The sequence below is a fragment of the Charadrius vociferus genome, unplaced genomic scaffold, assembly GCF_000708025.1.
Source record: "Charadrius vociferus isolate BGI_N301 unplaced genomic scaffold, ASM70802v2 scaffold393, whole genome shotgun sequence".
Lineage (NCBI taxonomy): Eukaryota > Metazoa > Chordata > Aves > Charadriiformes > Charadriidae > Charadrius > Charadrius vociferus.
In genome coordinates this window covers 1,597,000-1,624,755 of record NW_009647760.1, presented here as the reverse complement: position 1 = coordinate 1,624,755, position 27,756 = coordinate 1,597,000, and the positions used below count along the sequence as shown (strand labels likewise).

At 48.8% G+C, this 27,756-nt stretch overlaps 1 protein-coding gene across 1 annotated transcript in view; it reads left to right on the top strand.

Moving 5' to 3' along the window:
• ZC3H3 (zinc finger CCCH-type containing 3) overlaps nucleotides 1-27,756 on the top strand; it is a 194,839-nt gene that overhangs the window by 116,613 nt on the left and 50,470 nt on the right. Inside the window, exon 5 of the mRNA XM_009882266.1 lies at nucleotides 17,269-17,462. Coding sequence (XP_009880568.1) covers nucleotides 17,269-17,462 — 194 coding nt within the window. The remainder of the gene's footprint in view (nucleotides 1-17,268; nucleotides 17,463-27,756) is intronic.

The window sequence follows — 27,756 nt, the reverse complement described above, 5'->3', positions numbered from 1 at the left end:
CTAGAAGGTTTATGGCAAGAAATGAGATGGGTGGCATAGTGTCTCTCACGTAGGGACTTTATACGTATGTCCCTACATATAATATAGAGGGACAGGCAGAACGTTGGGTTGACTTTGGCTGGTTTCTGGTGCTTCGGGGATCAGACAAAGACTCATAGGAGAGGTCAGAAGTGATTTTAAAAGACTGCTTAATATGGATGTATGCCTTCTTTCCTGTAGAGCCAACAGATGTAGATCTCCCCACCTTTGGGGCGATGATCTCCTGGAGGAACTGGCTGCTCATGGCTTGGATGGGTGTACACCTCACTGGGTAAAAAACTGGCTGCATGGCCGGACCCAAAGAGTGATGGTGAATGGAGTGAAATCTGGTTGGTGTCCAGTCACAAGTGGTGTTCCCCAGGGCTGAGTATAGGGCCCAGTTCTGTTTAATGTCTATATCAACGATCTGGACGAGGGGATTGAGTGTGCCCTCAGTAATTTTGCAGGTGATGCCAAGTTGGTGGGAGTGTTGATCAGCTGAATGGTAGAAAGGCTCTAAAAAGGGATCTGGACAGACTGGATCAATGGGCCGGGGCCAAAGGTATGAGGTTCAACAAGACCAATTGCTGGGTCCTGCATGTGGGTCACAACAAGTCCATGCAGTGCTACAGGCTTGGGGCAGAGTGGCTGCAAAGCTGCCTGGCGGAGAAGGAGCTTGGGGTGTTGTTTGACAGTCGGTTGAATATGAGCCAGCAGTGTGCCCAGGTGGCCAAGAAAGCCATGAACATCCTGGCTTATATCTGGAATAGTGTGGCCAGCAGGACTAGGGAAGTGATTGTCTCCTTGGACTTGGCCCTGGTGAGGCCTCACCTCGAATCCTGTGTTCAGTTTTGGGCCCCTCTCTACAAGAAAGACATTGAGGTGCTGGAGTGTGTGCAAAGAAGGGCAACGGAGCTGGTGAGGGGTCTGGAGAAGAAGTCTTCTGAGGAGCATGTGAGGGAACTGTGGTTGTTTATCCTGGAGAAAAGGAGGCTGAGGGGAGACCTTCTTGGTCTCTACAACTCCCTGAAAGGAGGGTATAGTGAGGTGGCAGTCGACCTCTTCTCGTTAGTAACAGGCGATAGAACAAGAGGAAGTGGCCTCAAGTTACAGGGGAGGTTTAGATTGAATATCAGGAAAAATTTCTTCTTGGAAAGGGTTGTCAAGCACTGGAACAGGCTGCCCAGGGACGTGGTGGCATCACCATCCCTGGAGGTATTGAAAAGAGGTGTAGACGTGGTGCTGAGGGACATGAATTAGTGGTGGTTTTGGTAGTGTTAGGTTAAGGGTTGGACTCAATGATCTTAAAGGTCCCTTCCAACCTAGGTGATTCTATGATTTCGGCAGGACACGTCCTCCAGCCAGAATGTCCCAAGGGAAGGGGTGGACAGTCCTCTCCCCCTTCTCCCTGTCCTTGCCTTTGGGATGGGAAGAGCCATAGCACTCAGTAAATCTGCTGATGCAGCAGCACCTGTTGAGGTAAAAATGGTGCTGGAGCAGAGATGCTTGTGTTTGCCCGATATGGGATGAAATTTGCCCTTGTGCTAAGGCCAGGACAACCCCAGTGCACCGGGAATGTTTTATTTAACCTTGATTTCAGGACAGAGGTTTCAATGCATCCAGTAACAATTATGATCTCAAATTAGTTCTGTGCTTATATCAGCCGATGGCTTTTTCTTTGTCCCTCTGTCACCAGCATCTGGTTACTCAATTCCAGTTACGTTAGAAAAGGAGATGCCAATTAAACTCATGGCAGTAGCGAAACTTCCAAATTTAACAGGAAAATTCTGTTGTTATCCCCAGGTAATTAAACCCTCAGTCAATATCGGTCTGCGATAATGCCCTCCGACTGTTCCAGGGGGTTGTGTGAGTCAGGAAACTACCAGTGGAGAGCAGCGTTCCCTCCCTGGATCGGCTCTGAGCTGCACCACTTGTGTTGGGTCAGTGGCCAGGTGATGTCATAGAATCATGGAGTAGTTCGAGTTGGAAAGGACCTTAAAGACCATCGAGATCCAACCTCCCTGCCATGGGCAGGGACACCTCCCACCAGCCCAGGTTGCTCAGAGCCCTGTCCAACCTGGCCTTGAACACCTCCAGGGATGGGGCAGCCACAGCTTCTCGGGGCAACCTGCGCCAGGGGATCACCACCATCACAGTCAACAATTTCTTCCTAAGATCTCATCTAAATCTCCCCTCTTTCAGTGTCAAACCATTCCCCCTCATCCCATGGCTCCACTCCCTGATCAAGAGTCCCTCCCCAGCTTTCATGGAGCCCCTTTGGGGACTAGAAGGAGCTTGAAGGTCTCCCAGAGCCTTATCTTGTCCAGGCTGAACCCCCCCAACTCTCCCAGCCTGTCCTCCCAGCAGAGGGGCTCCAGCCCTCGCAGCATCTCGGTGGCCTCCTCTGGCCCCGCTCCACCAGGTCCATGTCTCTCCTGTGCTGAGGCCCCCGAGCTGGAGGCAGCACTGGAGGGGGGTCTCCCCAGAGCAGAGCGCAGCAGAGGGGGAGTTGCACTGTGTTGTCTAAGAAGGCTCCCGATGCTTTGGCTTTGTGAATCTAAAAGGTTTTTTTGCAGCCTGCGGCTTGAGTAGCTGTGGGTGAACGCATCACCTTCAGGGTGTGGGGGTTAAAACCCCGAGACGACAAATCCGTCTGCCTTTGGTTTTATTGTGGTCTTCTGTGCTCCCTTGTGATGTCTCAGAGCAATCTAGGGTTGAGGGCAAGGATGCAGGATGCTCTCATTTGGTTTACTTGGTTAATTAGGTAGCAAACGTTTGCCCTATGATTATATAAAATCCCTCTTCTTTTCCCTGGGTTTTGTCTAGTTTATGGACAACTTCATAGCTTGCTCTTACAAGAGGATGTCTACAAAGGACGATGGCCGTGGCCGGTACCTACTCCTTGTCCAGGGCTCTCATTTTTTTGGTTGCTCACTGCTGTGAAGCTACAGGAGGAAACTTTCTCACGAGAACTTCTGCTGCCCTTCTTGATGCTGTGACTCCCTACTTTCACCCTCCTCGGAATGAGCATCCCACCACAATGCTTGCTTAAGGAACCGGCAAATAGTTTGGATAACCAGAAGATGGATAAAAAGGGAGGGAGGACTTGATCCACTGGGATCGCAAAGAGGCTTTTGAAGTCTCCTATAGGTGGAAGAGGCTGCGTGGGTACATCCTTTTTGGGTGCAGGTCTTTTTGGTGCAGCCTTTTTGGGCACTGCCCTGGTTTGCATGGCACGGGATTAATTTCTTTTTCAGTAATGTTACTTTTCAGTAAGGTCTCTTCCAATGCCTGGGAACACCACACTTTTAGATGACTCCAGTGTCTGAATTTGTGAAAATATTTACTTTCTAGCCAGCTATGGCATGGGGGTTTCAAGATCTCACTGTTTTCGACCTCGCCAGGTGCGGAGATGAGGAGGAGCAAGACCCGGGCACTTGGCCCAAGGTGACCAACAGGATTATTTCATACTGTGAACAGCACATTCAATATAAATTAGAAGGTTTGCTGAGGAGTTCTCTTTTCTTTAATGGATGACATCCTGAGAACTTTGTGCCCCGGTGCCAGGGCCCTGAGTCCTTTCCTTCCTCCCGAAGCCACAGCACTTGCAGTGTCCCAGATTGGCTGTCCCCTTTTGGAAGGGCACAGCTTCTACTGATAGAATGGGCTGAGTAAAATCCTTGTATATTTTATATTGCTGTCAGGATCAATATTGGTTCTTTAGTGCTATTAATGTTAATTATTTAGTCTTATTCTATTAAATAATTTCTTTTTCAGTAATGTTACTTTTCAGTAAGGTCTCTTCCAATGCCTGGGAACACCACACTTTTAGATGACTCCAGTGTCTGAATTTGTGAAAATATTTACTTTCTAGCCAGCTATGGCATGGGGGTTTCAAGATCTCAGTGTTTTCGACCTCGCCAGGTGCGGAGATGAGGAGGAGCAAGACCCGGGCACTTGGCCCAAGGTGACCAACAGGATTATTTCATACTGTGAACAGCACATTCAATATAAATTAGAAGGTTTGCTGAGGAGTTCTCTTTTCTTTAATGGATGACATCCTGAGAACTTTGTGCCCCGGTGCCAGGGCCCTGAGTCCTTTCCTTCCTCCCGAAGTCACAGCACTTGCAGTGTCCCAGATTGGCTGTCCCCTTTTGGAAGGGCACAGCTTCTACTGATAGAATGGGCTGAGTAAAATCCTTGTATATTTTATATTGCTGTCAGGATCAATATTGGTTCTTTAGTGCTATTAATGTTAATTATTTAGTCTTATTCTATTAAATCTGTTTATATTTCAACCCTTGGGTTTCCTTGTTTTTTCCCAATTCCCCTTTCCGGGTGAGGAGGTGTCACTGGGTGAGAGAATAATTGTCTAAAGGACAATTAATTGTTGTGGGTTCTTCAAACCATAAGAGGTGCCCTCTGGACACTCCGGCTCCATCTAGTGAGCTGCTCTAAAAGGACCCGATTCATCCCTGCCCTTCCCTCCTGGCCACGCTGGTCCTTCAGTGAGGCAGGTCATGAGGCAGATCCTTTGCTCCCTCATCCGTGCGTGGCATGCGGCGCTGGTTTTGCAGCCAGGCTCTTCATCTCCCTCTCGGGAACGGATGGGGTGGCAAACAATAGCGGTGGTATAGCAAACGGGAGTGATTTTGGTCAGGGAGAAGAGCTCTCCTCTGTAACGCTGCTGTAAGCTCCTTGAGGTGATAACTGTATCTCCTCCGGGTTTTGTAAAGTCCTGGTGTGGTTTAAGTGCTTTCCCTGGCACATGGCTTCACCCTCGCCAAGTGACCAAGACCAAAAGCAGAACGAAGCCTTCGCTATGTGTCTTTTCTTGGAGGCAAGTGAGGGATGAAAGGGAACGCCAGCGTAGGGCTGAAATGCCTTCAAGAGAGCAATGGCAATAAATCCCGTGGGAGGAAATAATGAGGCACTAGAGGGAAGGGATGGCGACCGGAGGGACCTGGACAGGCTGGAGGAGTGGGCCGGTGCAAACCTCATAAAGTTCAACGAGGCCAAGTTCAGGGTGCTGCGTCTGGGTCGGAGTGATCCCCAGTATCAATACAGGCTGTGGAATTGGTGGATGGATGGATGGATGGATGGATGGATGGATGGATGGAGAGCAGCGCTGCTGAGAAGGACTTGGGGGTGTTGGTGGATGAGAAGCTGGCCATGAGGTGGCAATGCCCACTGGCAGACCAGCAAGCCACCAGCATCCTGGGCTGCATCCCCAGCAGCATGGCCAGCAGGGCAAGGGAGAGGATTGTGCCCCTCTACTCTGCTCTGATGAGACCCCACCTGGAGTACTGCGTCCAGCTCTGGGGCCACCAACATTGGAAAGACATGGACCTGTTGGGGACGGGCTAGAAGAGGCCACCGAGATGTTGCGAGGGCTGGAGTCCCTCTGCTGGGAGGACAGGCTGGGATACTTGGGGGGATTCAGCCTGGAGAAGAGAGGGCTCTGTGGACACCTCAGAGCCCCTTCCAGTGCCTAAAGGGGCTCCAGGAGAGCTGGGGAGGGACTCTGCATCAGGGAGGGGAGCCATGGGACGAGGGAGGACGGTTTGACACTGAAAGAGGGGAGATTTCGATGAGATCTTAGGAAGAAATTGTTGAATGTGAGGGTGGTGAGCCCCTGGCACAGATTTCCCAGAAAGGTGGTGGCTGCACCATCCCTGGAGGTGTTCAAGGCCAAGTTGGACGGGGCTCTGAGCAACCTGATCTGGTGGGAGGTGTCCCTGCCCATGGCAGGGGGGTTGGACTGGATGATCTTTGAAGGTTCCTCCCAACCATTCTGTGATTCTATGATAGACACTCGGTTGCAGCGTTCGGCTGGTGAAGCCTCTCGTGTGAGGGCAGCACAGTGCGTCCCCCAGCTCATGCTCCTGGTTGGGGCTATCAGGGAAAGGAATACACGAGCTCACTCCTAGCTTGCATATGAACTACTTGTAGCCCAAACTATATCTTTTTCTCCAGGTTTATGTGGGCCTTTTTACAGGCTTAATGCTCTCGGTTTTAATCCCCAGCTCGGAGCAGGATTTATGATGCTGGGGACGTTTCTGTCTGACTTTTCTCCGGAGCTGTGTGGGTGGTGAGGAAAGGCTAACGTGGCTCTTGCGCCAGAGCGAAAATGTGACATATTTAGATCCGAGGTCAAAATAGGGTGTGTTGAAATGAGTCTTGTAGTCCAGATGGAGCTGGTGCTGGGGTGTTTTTGGGGTGAGTGTAGAGGGAGTGTGTGTTGGCTGCCCTTCAGGGTCTAGAACAGTCCCCAAGTCAGTTGTGGGTTGAGTGGATGCACTTGGGTGTGCATCGGCATCAGCATGAGCCGTAGGGTGACCCTGCCTTGAAGAGTTGGCAGTGATGGTGAGGTGAAAAGCTGGAGGCCTGTGGAGACCTGCCAAATCTCACCTGTCAAAACCCAAAGATGTGGCTTGTGGGGACGTGCCCTTCTGTGTCTTGGACACGAGGACTCTGCGTGGATCTCGTCGTGGTTCTTCAGCTTCAGAGGAGGAAGATGGTCCGGAGAAAAGGATGAGAAAGACTGGAGAAAAGCAGAGCAGAGGCTGATCCTAGAAATAGGTCAGGGACACCAAAGATTTTCTACTGGTTCTTCGCTTTTGTCAGCTCTTACCAGCCTGCAGCAAAGGCTTCCTTGGTTCACACCATCATCATCTCTACCTGGAGCTGCTCTCATCCAGGACAGTTACTGGCTGGCTCCTGGGGATGGGGGCTTCAGGGCTTGTATTTGCCCCCAAACACTTACAGAGCTGCCCAGGCAAAGTCGGGTGAAGAAGAACCCCGTGGCCATAGCCTGGGGGTGTCGTGCTTACATTAGTTGATTTTGGGCTTCACCACCACTGTAATTCCTCCTTGCTGAGCCACCAAGTCTGGCCCTTTCCCAGAGGCGTCCTATCTCCTTTCTCAAATCTTATGATGGTTGAAGCATTGCTGTTGCTGCCCCACTGCCCGCGCTCCTGCAGCTGCCTCAGAAATGTCATTGTCTTCCTCTGACCTGGTCTGGTCCTTTGGAGTTGGGATTGATGCAGTTGCTCTGGTCTCAACTGCATTTTGGGTGAAAAACGGAAAAAGATTTTAAGGCTTACAAAGACACTGGCCTAGATTGCCCAGAGAAGCTGTGGATGCCCCATCATTGGAGGTGTTCAAAGTCAGGTTGGATGGGGCTTTGAGCAACACGATCTAGTAGAAGATGTCCCTGCCCATGGTGTGTGTGTGGGGTAGTCTAGATGATCTTTAAGGTCCCTTCCAACTCAAACCATTCGATTATTCTATGAAATGTTCCCCACTGGTTTAGCACAAGGGTGGCTGTAGGTTTTACAGCCCTTTGAGAAGACACTGCCCAGAAGTTTGGGATATTATTTTCATACCTGGGTCTTTCCGAGTGTAATTATTTGAGGATAGAACTTCTCCAGCCCATGTGAGGACTGGCAAGAGGTGTCATCCCTATGGGATGTGACCAGTGGGGGAAACCACAAAAAAAAACCCCTCAACAACCCTGCATTGCAGATATAATCAAATGTTTTTTATACAACGGTGACCAGTGGGGGAAACCACAAAAAAACCCTAAACAACCCTGCATTGCAGATATAATCACATGTTTTTTATACAACATGCAGCTGTAAAAGTGACTGCGATGGTTTTGATTGCCGGATGAAGTAATGGGTTGAACTGTGAAGAAGAAATCCATTTAGATAGCTTTGATAATAGCATTGGCAACAGCACGCAGGAGGAGCCGAAGGCTTTTAAATAGATGGAGAAAATATGAAACGTTTCAAAGGCAGTTTGTATTGTTTGCCGATGTTCCTGGTGGCTTTGCTGTTGGACTTACTGCTCCTACGGTGATGAGCATGGCACGTGGAAGGATGCTCATGGCCATGGGAGGAGGGGGGGCGGTGCCACCGGTGCTGCCGAGGGAGGTCAGCGGCTGAGTCTCGCCAAAACTGGCGCAAATCGTCTGTGTCATGGTGGTTGTTCATCTGCTCCTCCACTGTATCACCATCATACATCAGCGCTACCCACCAAGCGAGTGATCCCATCCCCATTATTTCGACCCTTTGCATGTGGCCGCGTGGCACCGTCGCAGCTCACTCTGATTTAATTGCTGAGGTTAATTAGGATTTAAATCCCCGAAATGAAAAACCTTGATTTCAATCATCAGGTCTGGTCTTGTTCCCCGTCTTTATTCATCAGCTGTTTTTCTGGAGGAATTTTTGTTCTCGTTGGTTGATAACCATTATAATACACTTGCAACTATTTTTCTTTCGCAAGTCAGGAGGATTTATTAGGTAGGTACATCTTTATTTAGGCAATTAGGTAGCTTAATAGGTACTCATTGAGGTTCATAATTTTTCCCAGGTTTTGAAAATGGTAAATGAGATCTGTGCTGGATTATTATTTTTTTTTTCCTGAGATTAACATTAAGCTGCATTTGAATGGAAATTCAGATTCAATTGAAGCAAATTAAAATAGTTTTTTAAAGTGTTTGTTTCGTAATTGGAACTAATTATTGAAAGTAGAGAATTGTTTACGGATAAATTAGCAGGTTATTGCTGGTCACCGTGTATGTACAACTAATGGATCCCCTGTATTTATGTTTGTATATTGGAAGAAGACACGTGCTTTGCTATTTTTCAATTTCCGATCCCTTTTTCAACCTCGAATATCACAGCCAGTGAATGGAATTATTTGAATAATCCAAATCAGGTTCTTTAAATAAATTAGGTCTTAAACTAGAAAGTGTTTATTTGAGCTCTGACCTTTTTATTTTTAAGAAGAAAGCAATAACGTTGGTACAAATTCCATAAATCAAAGATTTTAATGGAATTACTTGCTCTTTTCTGTGGACTGAGGGTTCTCAAGCAGCTGGCAGGTGGGGATAGAGATGTTATGGGAGATTGGAGCGGCTTCCAAGGGGAACTGATGCAGGAGCTCGGAGATGCTGGTGTGTTTGAGGAGCACTTTGAAGCCCAAATCCTGTCTTTTGTTCTGCCGCGTGCTAAGGAGCAAAGATATTGTGATTTTTTTTTTGATTTTTTTTTTCACTATTTCTCCCAAATCAGGGTTTTACATTGCCACCTGGGAGGCTCGGGGTGGATGAGATCCTTCCCGCCTCGCCTCTCCCTGATGCTCTCTGTAACCGTTGTCCCAGTTATGATCCGTTCTTTCCTCGGGAATCCAATGCCAGCATGCAAATGTGATTTCTTACTATGTCAGGATTAGTTTAAAAAAAAACCCAACAAGCTAAGCCTAAAGAAGATATCCAGTAGTAGAAGAAAACCATCCTTCAAGAGCCACTTGTATTGCCGTCAGCGCCAAGAAATCCTCTCCCGTTCAGCTGGCTGAAACGCCGCTGGGATGTTCTTGCTCTGCTCTTGGTATTGTGTTTAATTTATATACGTCAGATATTGTTGATATTTCAAATATGGGTGCGTTTGTGCAGGTGGTATGTGGGTTTTTTGGATCAGATGGTCGCGTGTGTTAAGTGTGCACTCCCGTGCGTAGCATGAGGGTTATAAATCTGAGTGTCTACAGCTCTTGCTGCACGCTGGGGCGAGTCATCCTTGTTGCTAACCCTCGCTTTCCACGTTGGCTTGGAAATCTCCCTTTTTTTTTTGTTTTTGCTTTTTATAGGTCAATTTAAGAGGGAGTGTATTTTGGTAGCATCGCTTGCTGGCTCCCGACTGAAGTTTCAGTGGTTTTCTTTCATTTTGAGCACCTTTGCTGTGTTTGGAGGCAAGGAAGGTGCGTTGAGCTGGGCATCAACTGACTGTTGACTCCATGTTGTCTTGCTAAGCCCTTTTCTCCTTCTTGGTTGAGTTTTTGTTTTGGGGTTACTGGTCTGTTGGAAGAAACATTTCCATTTCACAGAATCGCAGAATGGTCACGGTCGGAAGGGACCTCTGGAGATCATCCACTCCAATCCCCTGCCAGAGCAGGGGCACCTACAGCAGTTGCACAGGACGGCGTCCAGGCGGGTTTGGAATGGCTCCAGAGTGGGAGACTCCCCCACCTCTCTGGACAGCCTGTGCCACTGCTTTGCCACCCTCAAAGAAAGAAGTCCCTCCTTATCTTTAGGTGGAACTTCCTATGGTCAAGTTTGTGCCCGTTCCCTCTTGTCCTATCACTGGGCACCACTGGAACAAGACTGTTCCCATCCCCCTGGCACCCTCCCTTGAAGGATTGATAAGCATTGGGAAGATCCCCCCTCAGTCTTCTCCAGACTAAAAAGCCCCAAGTCCCTCAGCCTTTCCTCATCAGAGAGATGCTCCAGTCCCTTCATCATCTTTGTAGCCCTTTGCTGGACCCTCTCCAGCAGTTCCCTGTCCTCCTTGAACTGGGGAGCCCAGAACTGGACACAATACTGGACACATTCCCAAGCAATGTGAAGTTGGTCAAGCCCAAGAGACTGGAGGAAGGACACAACAGCTCAGTGTTTGGCCATGGCAAAGAGAAGAAGAAAAAACAGGCTTGGTCAACACGAACTTCTATGAAGCACCAACGTGAAATTGCCAGACTTGGGCAAAGTTGCTTCTTCTTTGAGGGATGCAAGTAAAGAGCCCAAATCTCAACCTACAGAGTGTTTTATCAGCCCAGGACCTTCATCCATAACGTTTTTAGCACAAGACACTGTGATTTTCCCATTACGCATCGGCGTTGGACCTCCGACAGCTACAACTCTGTTTTGAAACATTTTTGTAGCGTTCCTCTACCCCCTTTTCATTAAAAATTTTGCTTCCTCTCTCCACCCCGGGGGTGGGGGAAAGACAACCCTCAACCTTGTGTAGTCAAGGTTATGGCGATAAATTCTGTAGCATTGTCACTTCTATTCGGAGTAAATTGGCTGGCCGCTTTCGGGCTGAAGGGAAGATAATTTGCTGTAGTATTTCAAATGGATTAGAAATGGATTTGAAGGGAAAGTTCATGCCTCCCATTACAAAGGCTAGAAAGAAGACTATCTTAAGGCACTGTTCACACTCTGGCCTTCATTATCCACGCTTAATACCTTTCCTATTTTCCAGCGTTAATGAAATTTCCTGCCGGAGCGGGCCTTCTGGACGGACGGGAGGACTCTTTAGATCCGCGGGCTTGTGCGGCAGAAAGGGAATTACAAGCCCCTCGTGTCGAGGGGCCGACGTATTCTTCAGGTCCTTGGCCCGGCTATTATCTCATTAATTTTATCCTCTTTTCTCAATACAGTTCATTTCCAAAGGCCGTCCTTTCCATTAGGGTAACAATTCAACGGAGAGCTGTGACACCGCCGCCGATGAAAAGCGACGGGGCGTTCGGCACGGCTCTTTGCCCTCTGGGACAGCCGTCCTTCCCCTCGCCCGCCTCGCCGGTGGCTTTTTCCCAGGGCCACCGTGTTGGATGTCGCTAACGGGGAGGGGGGACACACACCGGTGGTTGTGTTGGGGCTACACAACTGCTTGGGAGCAATAACTTGACTTAAGAGGGAAACTGAGGTTTTCTGCGGGTGATGGACGGGCAATTAAATTTCCCCCCGGCTCTTCTGTATGGGCTCAGGTTCCACCACGATTTTTTGATATAAAACATATTTTATCTTCAATTTTAAATCTCTTACGGCTCCTATAACATACATAAATACACTAAATATTCTAATTACTATAACAGATAATAAATATCATAAATATTCTAATAAATAATGCTCTCTCTATATAACAGATATGGCCAAAGCTGAACCTGATGGGTGCGTTCAGCTGCTGAAATTTCCCCGCGAAGCATCGCCAGCATTTCCCGGGGAGCGGCATCTCCTCTCCCGTTGCGTTTGCAGCAGGAACGCCCCCGCGATGGCATGAACATCTATGGGCAGTTGGTGTCCCACCAACTCCAAGCTGCATCCCCCGGGATTACCCCTCTGCAAAATTCCACTTCCGATTTCTGGGAAGCGAAGGGCGGAGGAGGCAACTTCTGGCGTTAAAGGGGAATAAATACAAATATAAATAGCGAAGTGCCCCCCCCCCCCTCCCCCCCCAGGGAGGTGTTTGGGATGGGTTATCGGGTCCCGTTGCAATCTACCGTGGAGATAACCCCCATTAACGTTGATGTTTGAGATAAGAAGGTTCCCAGGTGAGGAGCTGGGCTGGTGCAGAGCCTCCGTGGAGGCTGAGGGTGCTGAGGACATCCCTGCTTGGACACTTCCACCACTCAGAAGGTGGAAATGGAGATGGTCAAGCCTCCAATGAGCTCAAGACGAGCCCTGGTTGAGGCTTCACTCTGGTGGCACTTGGGGCTTTGGCAGCCTGAGCAGACGTTCTGCAGAAGCTTTGCTTGGAGGCCACCTCAATGGTCATTTTTCTCCCTCAAAAATGCAACAGCTGCATATTGGAGGAGGTTTGAGCCCCGGTCCCTTCACAGGTTGCGATGGTTTTTGACCGCTCTCTGCCCAAATCCTTGAAAAATCCCAACAGGAACATACCTAACGGGAGATACACCACCCGTGGTCTTGAGTCTTGACCATCCCTAAGGACTTCTGGAGAGGAGAGCGTGGGGCTTCGCGCGTCGCTGCTCCGCTCCTCTTCTACCGGCTTTTTGCTTTTTAATATTGCGTTATAACGGTATAAAATGTTTTATAATGTGCAGCTGTTGCTATTTGCTCAGCAGCCGCTACCTGCTCGCTCTCTGCTCACATACCAGGGGTCAGATGCCACCGGGTAATAACTCTTGATAAATGGTGACTTTGGAACGAAGAGCGCCGGAGTGTGCAACCACTTCAGCGGGTTGAGTGAGTGCAGCAAAGCGAGAAAATAAATATCTTGAGGATTTGAGGGGGGGAGGGATTCAACCAGCCGAGCTCTTGAACTGGTGTTTAAACCAGCGCTGTTTGGGCTCAGTCGGTATGAGCGGCCCCCGGGGCCGTGCTCGACTTGGGTTTGTTATTGATGTTCCAGCCATAAGAGGGTGTTTTTTCCCCCCTGTATTTTTTTATTTTGCGCCCCGCTGATGTTTTTCCAAGGAAACACGCTGAGGATAGGAGTAATTATCTATCGGTTAAGGCAGAAAACCCCCTGCGCTTGGAGAGAAGTGATGCTCCGGGATGTCTGCCCATTCCCCGGGGAATTCAGGGGAGATCCGGGGTGGGGGAAGCCCAGGTTGGACACGGAGAACCAAGATCCGTGGAAAAGCTGCTTCTTTGGAGCGTGCTGCTGGTGCGCCACGGTGTTTGGGGTTGGGATGTCTCGAGATATGAGGCCCGGGTATTATTTCGTATATATATATGTATATATGTGTGTGTATATATGTGATAATATAATATATGTTATTGAATATATGTAAATTTATCATCTATGTATTTTGAAATAGGTATTATTTATCAATAATATCTATTTTGTAAATTTGTAATTTATATATTTTGAAATAGATATTATTTATCAATAGATAAATAGATGTATAAAGATATCTATGTAAGTATAGGTATATATCTGTACGCATATCTCCGACTATATATATCTATATCGGTATCGGTATCAGTATAAATATAGATATAGATATAGATATAGATATAGGTATAGATATCTACACCTGTATCTATATAGATATCTCTATCAATGTATCTACACATATTATCTATAGTTAATATATATTTCAATATATATAGAATATATCTCTAGATATAGATATGAAATATATAATATATAGATCTGTGTAGATATAATCTCTATATGGATATAGAGATGATCTAGATATATTTTATATAGTTTTATATAAAACTTATTGACGTGCTTTGGGCCGGACTGGCCACAGAAACGGATGACAGATGCTCCCCCCATGGATATTTTATATCATAGAATCACAGAATGCTTTAGGTTGGAAGAGACTGTGATATATGTCTATTTATCTCTATATATTGTTATATTCTGTGTTGTTATGCATATTATTAGATTATATATATAGATATCTATATATATCTCTTTTTATATATATTAATGTGTGTGTGTATATACGCATACACACAGACACGTATATATATATAAAATGGGATGTCTGTGTTAAATGCAAAGGATGCAGAAAGGCTTTGCCCTGAAGCTTTGGTTTTGGGGCGGTAACACGGCGTGGCTCCCAACGGAGTCGGGGTACGGGTGCTCTCCCCTCCCGGGGCCGGCGGTGGGAGGACAGGGGGGGCTCCCAGTACCGGCACAGCCGAGGGCTGGGGACCCGCCACAGCCCATCGTCCCACCACAGCCCCTCGCCCCGGTGCTGCTCGGCTGCGCAACAGCCTGGGGCTTCTCCCCTCCCATAGACCGGAAGACAATATTAAATATCCTATATATTTATATATAAAATAATATCTATGTAATATATATTAGTTATAGATACTAGTGATTATATAAAAATCAATATATATTCAATTATATCTATAGGAGATGTAGATTAATAAAAAATATCAATACTATTTGGGCTTTGTATCTCAATTATCTCTAAATATTATTGAATATATGTATTGAATATATATATTGACTATTTCTAGATATTATTGAATATGTATAATTCAGTATACATATTCAGTATATGTATTCAATAATGTCTAGAGGTAATTGATAGGTAATAATATAGAGATTTTTATACATAAGTATCTATATATTATTAGGTATAATCTATAGATAATATATTTCAATATAAGTATTCAGTACATATTCAATAATGTGGATATCTATGTATAGATATATCAGAATCAGAGAATGGTTACAGTTGGAAGGGACCTGAAAGATCATCGAGTCCAACCCCTCTGCCATGGGCAGGGACACCTCCCACCAGCCCAGGTTGCCCAAAGCCCCGTCCAACCTGGCCTTGAACCCCTCCAGGGATGGGGCAGCCACAGCTTCTCGGGGCAACCTGCGTCAGCGGCTCACCACCCTCAAAGTGAAAAATTTCTTCCTAATGTTTAATCGAAATCTCCCCTCTTCCAGTTTACAACCGTTCCCCCTCGTCCCATCGCTCCCCTCCCTGATGCACAGTCCCTCCCCAGCTCTCCTGGAGCCCCTTTAGGCACTGGAAGGGGCTCTGAGGTCTCCATGGAGCCTTCTCTTCTCCAGGCTGAACCCCCCCAACTCTCCCAGCCTGTCCTCCCAGCAGAGGGGCTCCAGCCCTCCCAGCATCTCCGGGGCCTCCTCTGGCCCCGCTCCAGCAGGTCCATGTCTCTCCTGTGCTGAGGCCCCCGAGCTGGAGGCAGCACTGGAGGGGGGTCTCCCCAGAGCAGAGCGCAGCAGAGGGGCACAATCCCCTCCCTCGCCCTGCTCGACATTAGGTACTTGATATCATTTTTCCCGGCTTCATTAGGCCACCGTTACAGCCATGAGACTTTTCTCCAGGTCCTGCAGCCAACTCTGGTTGCAACCTTGGCCTCGCAGAGGTTTACTGTGAGCTGCGGGGTGGTCCATGGCTGACCCTAGTGTCCCTCCTGCCATCGGTACCTTCAGACAATGATGCCACTGCTACGGCTCTTTGCAAGTAACCCGGTTTTGTAAAAATTAAGATTTGATGCTCCTCTCCGGAGCAGTTTCACGAGGACGAAGCTCTTGGGGAAACGGGAAGCGGGGCAGCAGCTTGTTTGTGTATTCCCCATCCCCTCCTCAAAAACCAGGCGGCAATTCTCCCAGCTCGGTAGCCAGTGGCAACAGCCCGATGAAATGAATAGGCTGTCACGCTAAGCGCTAAGAAATGTAACTATTACATTTTACAATTCTCTTTTTCTTTGCAGCACATGTTCATTTAAAGGTAATGCTCTCCGGGGTTTGCATTCTGCTGATAGGATAGCGGGGTCTTAATTTACAGATATTCTCCAGTAATGCGCGGTTTATATACGTTCTGCTAATAGCATTATGAGCATAGTTTGGCCTAATACAAAATTAGAGCTCTAATTTGCATAAACAAATTACTGTTTGGATTAGCACTAAATGGGGAAGACGACTGATATTTGAAGAGATTTGATTTGGCTGCGACCGGCTCTGTTTGTATAACGGCGGATGTACGAAAATGAGCTGGGTGGCTCCGCGCGGGTTGGGAGGGAGGTGGGATGGAACAGGAGATGCTGGGTCATGAACCGGAGGGGGTTTTGGTGGCAGATGAGCCCCTCTGGGACATTTTAGTGGTGACTTGGCAGTGCTAGGTTGATGGTTGGGTTGGACTTAGAATCGTAGAATTGTCTAGGTTGGAAGGGACCTTTAAGATCATCAAGTCCAACCGTTAAACCAACACTGCCAAACCCACCAGTAAACCATGTCCCTCAGCACCATGTCTACCCATCTTTTCAATACCTCCAGGAATGGCAACTCCACCACTTCCCTGGGCAGCCTCTTCCAGTGCTTACAGTGCTTGACAACCCTTTCCATGAAGAAATTTTTCCTAATATCCAATCTAACCTTCCCTGGCACAACTTGAGGCCATTTCTTATTGTCCTATCGCTTGTGGATGTAGAGGAGAGATGGGGAGGTGGAGAAGGGTCCCCAGCGCTGACTGATCAACCCCAGTTGTGTCCCAGCATCTACTTCAGGCAGTAGATGGGGGATGATGACTCATCCCATGCAGGAATGGAGCAAAACCCTTGCAGGTTTAGGGAGGAAAATAATAATATCAGACTTATAATACATAATAATAATAATGATACAAAAATATCAAAGCTCGTAGAGCTCCGTAAAACTTGGCTAAGCTCAATGGAGGTCCCACGTTGCTGATTCCTTCGTGGGGCTACCGTCTGCATTTTTTCCCTTCTTTTCTGCTGGGGTCGGAGCTCTAAGCCAAGGGCGTGAGATGGGGCATCAGCTCTGGCTCCGGGGACTCACCTGGATCCCATTTTGGATGCACCAGGCTGCCATTTAAGAAGCCTCATACCAGCAGCGCGGATGGAAGCCATGCTGCGTGTGAGGCCTTGAGGTCGATGGTGAATATCTGGAGAGTTTGAGGGACAAACACCTTTGCTATGGTGGGTTGGGGACCTGACCTCCAGTCTGTGGTCTCTTCTCCTGCGCCATTGCCGTGGGTGAGCTGAGGGAAAGAAATGGCTTTTTGCTGCATGGGGGAAAGCGATGCCAGAGGGAGAGTCGTTGAGGGCTGGGGTTTTTTTTGGTGTAAATCACAGGGAATCAGAGCTTTTCCTCTGTCTCCAGCAAGAGCATCCCTGGTTCTTCCCTTCTCCATCCTTAAGCAGCCAAGGGTTTGCTCATGAAGCAGCAGCTCCTTGCGATATCTTACCTTGACTTTATGGTTTTCTTGCAGATCCCCGTTATTAAACCAAACGCGCTCATCGCCTCAAGGCGGCAAATCCCAGCACGTGCAACAGAGATGGAGGAGCAAAGGCTATCGCTGCATCGGCGGGGTGATGTACCGAGTGTCGGCGAATAAACTCTCCAAGACTTCCAGCACCCCTGGCCGGGGCAGAGACCTGAGCACCAAGAGCCCCGGCAGAGCATGTGAGCAGGAAAAATTTGTCCTGATCTGCATCCAAAAGCCAACAACAACCCGGTTTTGGTGCTGAGGTTGGCTTTTAGGTGCTTATTTCCCAGCTCGTGCGTTGCAACTTATCCTCTGGTCTCGTAGAAGCCCAGATGCAAAGGTGATGGGCATCCCATGGGTGCCAAAGCACATCCCTCAGCTCTTCTTGCTTTACAGTGGCGCTGAAGGGAATCAGAATCATAGAGTGGTTTAGGTTGGAAGGGACCTTGAAGATCATCCAGTTCCACCCCCACTGCCCTGGGCAGGGACACCTCCCACCAGCCCAGGTTGCCCAAAGCCCCGTCCAACCTGGCCTTGAACACCTCCAGGGATGGGGCAGCCACAGCTTCTTGGGGCAACCTGCGTCAGCGGCTCACCACCCTCAAAGTGAAAAATTTCTTCCTAATGTTTAATCGAAATCTCCCCTCTTCCAGTTTACAACCGTTCCCCCTCGTCCTATCACTCCATGCCCTTGTAAAATGTCCCTCCCCAGCTCTCCTGGAGCCCCTTTAGGCACTGGAAGGGGCTCTGAGGTCTGCGCGGAGCCTTCTCTTCTCCAGGCTGAACCCCCCCAACTCTCCCAGCGTGTCCTCCCAGCAGAGGGGCTCCAGCCCTCCCAGCATCTCGGTGGCCTCCTCTGGCCCCGCTCCACCAGGTCCATGTCTGTCCTATGTTGGGGACTCCAGAGCTGGAGGCAATACTCCAGGTGGGGTCTCCCCAGAGCAGAGTAGAGGGGCACAATCCCCTCCCTCGCCCTGCTGGCCACACTTCTTCTGATGCAGCCCAGGATACGGTTGGCCTTCTGGGCTGCAATCACGCATTGCTGGCTCATGCTGAACTTCTCATCGATCAGCACACCCAGGTCCTTCTCCTCGGGAAAAGAATGTAGAAAAATGAAAGGTTTAAGAAAACAGAGGTTTTTCTTAACTGGGGCTTAGTTCAAGGTTGTAGAGATGCGCCGTTAAACTTGTTTCTTTTATAACCTGAGCAAAGTCTTGGGCAGCTTCAAATGGCACCCCAAGGTTAAACGTATTTGAGATGCTCATCAAATTACATTCAGTATTGACCTAAGGAAAGCTGGGAGCATCACTCCGCAGGTAACTATGAAACAGGCATTTCAACACAGTCACTGGCTTTACATTTAGCTTCAATTAAATTTATGTTTCAGCTCCTCTTGTACTTGATGCCTCAAGTGTGGCTCTTAAGCAAGACCAGCTTTTTAACGGTGCCTTAAGTATTTTTTTGAATTTCTACTTGGGGTCAAATATTTTGGCTCCGTAACTGCTTTATTGACAAATTTTGGGGACAGTTAAGCTGGAAAAAGCAAAACCAATGGCTTTGTGCTATTGTTCTTCTTTGCTGGAGGGGTGAAGGGTGCAGAGGTGGGTATGTTCATGGATAATGCTATAAATGAGGCAATTTAATGCCCAAGTCATTTTACGTACGGTGGGAAAGTGGATGAAGAGAGGCAATAAATAGCGCACTGTTGTTGAGAGGTGCAGCCTCCCAAACCGCCTGCGCCCCGATTCGTTTGAGCGTGGTGGGGAGTCCTGGGTAGTTTTAAACCCACAAAGAACAGGATTGGGAAAGGCAGGAGCTTTGTGGTAGGCACAGAAAATCCCAGCAGCGGGAGAGCTGAGCAGCTCCGGGAAGTTTGAAAAACACGAGGAAAATTAGGAGCAAACAGCAACATCTCAATAAAGAGTAAATCATTCCCCCCATGACTCTCGCACGCAGCCGGTAAGTGGTGTTGGAGGGAAAAAGGAGAGAGGGAAGTGAGGGGCAGCCAGGAGAGGGACGAGGGGTGATGATAAATCCTTACTGCACACCGTCGCTGGTGCGTAGGAGGGCAGAGATTTAGCTTAAACCGTGGATTAGCTGCTCCGGACACCTGAGGATGGGAAATGAAGACGCCTTCAGATGATAAGAGATGAGGATGCTGCGGTGGCCGAGGGGGCACGGAGCCGATGGAGCATCGTTTGCAGGTAATCTCCCTTCTGAGAGCATTAAAGGGATGCTCGGCAGCGGTTTGGGGACAGTTTTGCTGGTGTTTTTGCAACTCAGCTCTGCTCAGGACAGATTTTCGTTGGCTGACTCGCCTGAAACGTCGTCCTCGCTGCTGGCTCTGCAAATAGGTACGTGCGCACTCATGAGCCTGCGTCCATATGGCTTGTTTTGAAGTCTGCGATCCTACCTGCAACCGTTAAATCCTGGGCTTTGGTGCTGCTTCAGAAGGAGGATGGGCAAGGATCAGCCTCCGGAGACATGGAAAAAAAGGCTATAAAGCGAGCTCAAGGGTTTGTAGACCAAGCAAATCCCGGTGTCAGCGATGTCGGAGTTTTACAAGAGCTTTGCTAACGGCAGTGGTATTTTCCGAAGTGTCTGAATCGGGGTAATCAGCTGCACAAAATCAACTCGAGCGCGATTCTGCCGTAAGCACCATCCCTGGGTGTTGAAACTGTCACCAAAGGCAGCGAACATCTTGCCGGAGTGCGAAAAAAGGGTTGAAACCCCCAAGACGTGGGCAGGGAAGATGTTAGTTGGAGGAGGTCTGGGTTTGGAGCCAGGTTTCAGGACAGAGTTGGACCACTGGGAAGAGTCCAGGGGAAGAATGATGGCTGAAAGGACTGGAAAACGGGAGGACCTGGGTCAGTGAGATCTGATGGAGGGGCTGCAGGTTCCCAAGTTCATGAAGAGCTGCCAAGTGAAGGAAGGATGTCTTCTCCATGGCCAGGTGGAGTAGCCAAAAACCAAGGGTCTCAAACTGTAGCAGGAAGGGTTCTGGGAGAACTTTTGAAGGATGAGGATTATGAAGTGCTGGAGTAAGTTGGATGGGTTGACTCTAAAATCTCCATTATTGGGATTTTTTAAAGAACAGGTTATGTGAACTTCTGCTTGGGGAGGACACAGCTGGAGCAGGTCGTGCCTTGCAGCAATGAGGTGGTCTTGACTCAAGCTGCTGCCTCATTTCCAGTCCATGGTGGAAGCCATTGGTGGCTTTAATTTAGGTGCTGGAAGACGGTGGGAGGACTTAACTGCCCACCACAGTGCATATATCACTATTTCTGTTCAGAACATCAGTGTTTCCGAGGCAGCTTTTCCCAAGCCCAGATCTTGCACGTGCCATATTTAAAATATTTATTCCAGAGGTTTTGGGTTTTTTCTTATTTATCAAAGTGCAAGAAAGTCTCTAAAATCATCTGGCCGCTGGGAAGTAGCAAAGTCACACGTAGGCAACTCAGCAAAGGCAGATGGATTCAGCCTGTCCATGAATATCCACCACTGGACTGGGACTAAGCAGAGAACCGCCAGTCCAGGGTGCAACTTCTGGGAAAGGGATTGAGCCAAAGGTTTGACAGGAGGATTTTGGCAAATTCAGGCATCGGCGTTGCTCTTGGGGTTTTGCTGCGTGAGAATTTTGGGTATGCGGAAGGGAAGAGCAATGATTTTCAAGGGATTTAGTTTGCAGAAGTGATCTAAAGCAGCTTTAAAAAGCAAAGGATCGGTAAAAGATGCAGGGTGAGAGTGCACCAGCGAGCACCGGATACTTTTGTGGACACTTTTCCCCGCTTTTTGATATCAGTTTTAAAATAATGGGACTTTCATGGAGATGTGCAACTCTCTTGAGGTCAGCAGATCAGACTTGCTGGCCGGCGGTGGGAAGGGAGCTGCTCCCTATCGTGGCTTTATCAGGGGCGACGGGGCACGGAGAAGACGCGATCCCCTCCCCATCCTTCCATCCCCACTGGTACCGCATCATTTAGCGAGGTCTGGTTTGGAGAAACAGGTTTAATTAGTCCAGCTTTGGGACAAAAGGTCCCTTCCAGGGTTATTTTCTGTAAAATAGACCCATCTATATTAGTGTTAAAGATATTTCTTATTTTGCTGTAGTCTCCTTCCCCCTGCCACACGGCGGGTTGGGTTTGTAACCGTAAAGCCCTGGTAACTGGTGTGTGTCAGGATTTTCACGTCATCTTTTAGCTCTTGCCATAATTCATCCTCCTTCGCCGGGATGGATTCAACAGATAACCGGTGTCTCTCGCTTTACGATAACTGGGGCTGGCAGGGCGGAAGATTTGTGTGCGCTCATCGGGTATGAGCCTTCACACGTTTACTGAATAGTCCGTGTTTCCAACACTTGACAAAGTTTATTTAAAAGATGAAAAAAAAAACCTCAGCTTTTCCTTTCCCTTCTAGTGCCAGACGCTGTGTGTTTGGGCTGGCAGAGAGATGGGAAACGCTCCTGACAGTTTAATAGCTTGGAGTTTACTTACGGTGGGTTATAATTCTGCTGTTTGCCTGAATTTATTGGGTTGGTATTTTGTCTTTTCGTAGCCTGACTACAATAAGAAACGCGATACTGGTTGCTGCGGCTGATCCATCAGTGCCATCGTCCTATCCCTGGCGGGCGAGTGGGATGGGCAATCGTTTTGATGCTGGTGGCAAGTTAAAATTTGGTCTCGGGGATGCACCTCCTGCAGCCCTGCACTGTAGTAGAGTCGATCCTGGGGCTACTAGGAGCAATAAAGTGACTCGTCCATCTCCTGGAGCGAGGGGAAGAGCAGGAGTTTGTCATGGCTCATCCGCAACCCGCTTAACGGTGGCGTGACGTGGGGTGACACCCGGCTTGGGGACAGAGAAAGAGTCATAGCAAAGCCAGGAGAAGTTTCTGCAAGGTGTTTTCAGCATAAAGAAGCTGCCTGGAGCGATTTGTGGGTTTGGGCATCAGAGTGGTTCCGTACAACTGCTGAGAACTGTGCTTTCATCCCACGTGTGGCTCTGCTCCCATGGGGCTCGTGGCATGTTCTGCGCTTGTATTCCGAACTCGAAAGATTAAATATAGAAATAAAAAGACTTTTTGCCTTCCTGGCCGGCCGGTGAGCTCAGCTGTACCGTAACTCAGCCACTTGAGCAAGGATGGAAGAGGCTCAGGAGAAAACATCTAGCTGCAAATGCGGTGCTCGGACACCTACTCCTCCTCCCCACGCAGGGCAAAGACCTGGAAAAGCTCTTTGCTGCTGGGATAACTGGTATTTCTGCAACGCCGTGTTTTTCCCCTTTGCAGAAATAGTAGAAAAGAGGCAGCGAAATGGTGTGGAAAGCATTCGATATGTTGCAATTAATTAAGCAAGCGGAATAATTGGGTTTCTCCGCTCACAACGAACCTTTCCTTCATTTCTTTCTACGGCCGCTGAGATGTTATTCAGCCACTTGAGGAATTTCCATGAAATTTGGGGAAAGAAGCAAAAGGTCCTGGCAACGTAGCCTTTCACAAAGAAATTCAAAAGGGAAAATAAAAAAAAAATAACAAACCCACAGCCCTGTACAAGATTGAAAGCAGCAGAAACCAAATTAAGGTTTGACATTGTCCGGAAAGCGGCCCTGACCCCAATCTCTGCACGAGCCACCACCGCTGCCGTGAGAGGTATTGCGCGCTCTGAGCCGGGACTGGCTCTGGCGGTGTTTTTCCAGCGTCCAGGTTGCTTTCCGTGGGCAAATCCTCACCCACACGACTTTCTCATCCTCTGCTGAGGTTTTAACCTCCTGGGAAGCCTGCGGGAGCCCCAGTGGGACGAAAGGCTGGTGGCTCTGGGGACACTCTAGTGTGGCTGGGCTTCACCCGCTGGCGGGATGCTCATGGGTGGCAGCGGATTTTATTTATTGGTGCTTTTCAATTTTTCTCTACAACCATAGGATCCAAAAGCCTTGGAAATACCTGTGATTGCTGAGCTCCTAAAGGTGGAGCTTTAAGAGGAGCTTTAAGTTCTCCTGAGCTTCTGATTCCTGTCTCCCAATACAGCCATGATGGTGGCTCTGACCACAAATTATTTCTAAAGGCGTGGTTGAGTTCAGCCTTCAAGGGCTGGGGGGGTCTTTGCCTGCATCTAAAGGCACTCCGTCTCCATCCTGCTGCGTAACATCCCCTCCCGCCTCAGTTTCCCCACCCTGCTCCAACAACATCTTCACGCACAGCTGGGGAGACCGAAGGTGTGAACTCTTCCACTGCGCCACCCTGGAGTTGGATGACTGATGCTCACGGACACGATTTCAGATGCGGTGGGAGAGCTCCACGCTCGGCAAAAGGAGGAGGGAGATAACCGCGGCGCAGGGGAGCCGTGCATTGGAAGAAAGTGCACTCTCGGCTTCTTGTTTACCAACTAATTTTAGAAGTGCTGAGCACCGCAGAAACGCACTTTCCGCGTTTGCGAGGATGATGAAATGCTCAGCACCGCCGGCAGACCGGCCGAGAGCTTGCATGGATGATGCTCTCTCCTCTGAGCTGCTTGGCTTTCTGAAAAAAAAAAAAACGGGAAAGATTTAAGACTGGACACCTCAAACATGTTGGGACTGAGTGGTGGAGGGGTAAGGAAGAAGTTGGTGGAGGAGAGGCTGACCCAGCGCACCGAGGTGTGAGAACAGTGAAAATTGGAGTGTTGCTTTCCTTAGGTCCCAGGTGGTTTTGGCATGGCTTGTGCTGGGGTGCGCTTGTGCTCAGCCCCTTCAAGATACATTCCTTGGGTTTGGGATTGCTCAATCCCTTACCCCTTTTGAGTTTAATCCCTTGGCCCCTTTTGAGCTCAATCCCTTGTCTTTGGGACTGTGGAATCAATTGGGCCCCTTCAGTCTCAATCCCTTGGTTTTGGGACTAGTCAATCTCTTATGCCTTTTGCGCTCAATCCCTTGGGTTTGGGATTCCTCAATCCGTTGGTCCCGGGATTCCTCAATCCCTTGGTCCCTTTTGGAGCTCAATTCCTTGGCTTTGGGATTGCGGAATCCCTTGGCCCCTTCAATCTTAATCCCTTGGGTTTGGTATTGCTCAGTCCCTTCCCTCTCTTCAGTTTAATGCTTTGGTCCCTTTTGAGCTCAATCCCATGTCTTTGGGATTGCGGAATCCCTTGGTCCCTTTTGAGCTCAATCCCTTGTCTTTGGGATTGCGGAATCCCTTCGCCCCTTTAATCTCAATCCCTTATTTTTGGGATTGCTCAATCCCTTACCCCTTTTGAGCTCAATCTGTTGGCCCCTTTGAGGTCAATCCCTTGCTTTTGTGGATTGCTCAATCCTTTACTCCTCTTGAGCTCAATCTTTTGGCTGCTTTGAGCTCAATCCCTTGGTTTTGGGATCACTCAATCCCTTGGCCCCTTTAGAGCTCAATCCCTTGTCTTTGGGATTGCGGAATTCCTTGGCCCCTTCAATCTCAATCCCTTATTTTTGGGCATTGCTCGATCCGTTACTCCTCTTGAGATCAATTGTTTAGCCCCTTTGAGCTCAATCCCTTGGTTTTGGGATTGCTCAGTCCCTTGAACCCTTTTGAGTTTAATCCCTTGGCCCCTTTTGAGCTCAATCCCTTGGTTTTGGGATTGCAGAATCCCTTGGCCCCTTCAATCTCAATCCCTTGGTTTTGGGATCACTCAATCCCTTGGCCCCTTTTGAGCTCAGTCTCTTGTCTTTGGGATTGCAGAATCCCTTGGCCCTTTCAATCTCAATCCCTTATTTTTGGGGATTGCTCAATCCTTTACCACTCTTAATATCGATCCTTTAGCCCCTTTGAGCTCAATCACTTGCCTTTGTGATAGTGGAATCCCTTGGCCCCTTCAATCTCAATCCCTTATTTTTGGGATTGCTCAATCCCTTGGCCCCTTTTGAGTTTAATCTCTTGGCCCCTTTCGTGATCAGTCCCTTGTTATGGGGATTGATCAATCCCTTATCCCTCTTCAGATCAATCCTTTGGCGGCTTTGAGCTCAACCCCTTGGTTTTGGGATCACTGAATCCCTTGGCCCCTTTTGAGCTCTATCCCTTCTTTTTGGGGATTGCTCAATCCGTTATCCCTCTTAAAATCAATCCTTTGGCCCCTTTGAGCTCAGTCCCTTGTTTTGGGGATTTCTCAATCCCTTACCCCTCTTGAGCTCAATCCGTTGGCCCCTTTGAGCTCAATCCCTTGGTCTGGGGATTGTTCAATCCCTTGGTCCCTTTTGAGTTTAATGTCTTGGCCCCTTTTGAGCTCAGTCCCTTGTCTTTGGGATTGTGGAATCCCTTGGCCCCTTCAATCTCAATCCCTTGGTTTTGGGATTGCTCAATCCCTTACCCCTCTTGAGCTCAATCCGTTGGCCCTTTTGAGCTCAGTCCCTTGTTTTGGGGATTGCTCAGTCGCTTTCCCCTTTTGAGCTCAATTCCATGGCCCCTCCAATCTCAATGCCTTCTCTTTGGGATTGCTCAATCTCTTACCCCTCTTGAGCTCAATCCCTTGGGTTTGGGATTGCTGAATCCCTGTGTTGCTTTTAAACTCAATCAGTTGTCTTTGGGATTGTGGGATCCCTTGGCCTCTTCAATCTCAATCCCTTGGTTTTGGGATTGCTCAGTCCCTTACCCCTTTTGATCTTAATCTCTTGGCCCCTTTTGAGGTCAGTCCCTTGTCTTTGGGATTGCTCAACCTCTTACCCCTTTTGCACTCAATCCCTTGGTTTTGGGATCACTCAGTCCCTTGGTTCCTTTTGAGCTCAATCCCTCCACTTTGGGATTGCAGGCGCTGGTGGGCAGGGACCTCGAGGACCACCACCAGATCCAGCACTGGTGTAGACCGGAGCTTGCAGAGCTTGGGAGATGTTCTGCAGCAGCCGCTCCAGGCTCCTTGCAAGCATCTACTGGGAAAACAACATCGAACCTGGACGGTGCTTCATTAATTGAGGTGGCTTTGCTAATAAAACGCTCGTGACTGCCTGTCCCAGGGACACGCACGTTCCTCTTAGGAGGTGGGGTGCAACTGGGCAGGAGAACGCGAAAATCTGCGCTCGAGCGGTGGCAGCTCATCCCTTGTTTTGCTGTTACCTTCTGCGAAGTGAGGGCTTCTGCTGTCCGGTGAGTAAAATAAATTACCCCCAGCAGCTGCTAGTGCTGATCGTCTGAAACAGTGGAACCCACTTAAATGAATAATAATTAAAGAAATAAATTTCCCCGAGTGCCAGCCGCAAAACTTTTTGTTCAGCAATAAAGCCAAGGAGGGCCTCGCAAAATGAATCGCTTGGCTGTTTCCGAAGGAGCCTGCAAGCGCCGCAGCGGGCGAAGCGGCGTTATAATGGGACTTATTAAAGGAGCCGGCGGGGTTCAAGGAAGCCTTTTCCTGGGGGTCGAGGTCGCGTTGAAACAGGCTGAGTAGAAGCGAGCGTGGCTGACGGCAAAGCGCATTCCCTTGACGAGCTAAAAAATAACGGGAAGTTGGGATGACCCTGTTAAAGTCATCCCCGGTGGAGCCCATCGTCTGCTGGCCGCAGTCGCTTGGGCAAAGCCCTGCTTGTTTCCCTCCCTGTGTAAGATTTTCATAAATAATCCTGGATTTAGGACAATTTGGGCAGCAATGGGCTCGGCACTTTCCTCTGTTCCCAAGGAGGGTGACCTGCGTGGGTGGTGTTGGCCGTCAACCCAACACGGTGCTCTCACCCTCTTGCGCATCCCTTGGCCCTGGTGCATCCCAGCTCTTCTCCCTTTTTTTTTTTCTTTACATTATTTCAGTTTTCTACAGCCTTTCCACCCTATCAAAAATAAATTCCTCGATAAGATGCGCAAACAGACCTTTCCACCTGATGAGGTCTGGGGGCCGTACCCTAAGAGCAATAAAATCTTCCCTAAATAATTAAGCGGGTAATAATTAACCCCGCTCCCTGCGTGCAATATTCGCAGCCGATTTTTAACGCGAAGGGAAATGTCAAGGAGTCTTTGTTCGGCGTGAGTTTGTTGCATCGACGACCCTTGGGCGAGGGGGGAGCTGAGCAGGGTTTGGAGCTGGATTGGACCGTCCTGCTCCCTGTGTTGGCATCCGGGAAAGCACCGAGCGGTGCTCCCGCGCGCCGTTGCTGCGCCGCCAAGGCAAATCTCTGCCGTCCTTTCCCTGGAGAAGAAAGACCAGGCTGGAAGTGAGACATCCCTCAAGCCCTGAGATGTGTTTTGGGGTTATGGAAAAAGAAAAGGTCCTAATTAATGTATGAGTGTTGACGGAGGGGCGCAGCATCCGACCCGCTCGTTTTAAATGTATTTTTGGGGTCGTGGAGGTCCTAATTAACGTATGGGTGCTGACGGAGGGGCGCAGCATCCTACCCGCTCGTTTTAAATGTATTTTGTGGTTGTGGAGCATTCGACGGCGATAAATTGTGCCTCTTTCCCCTTTTCCATCAAAAGCTGGAATTTCGAGCAGGAATCAAACGCTGCGGGAAACGCCGTGGGACCGTTCGGCTGTGGATTCCTTCGGAGGAGGAAGGTGGGGGGGGGGGGGGGGAAAAAAA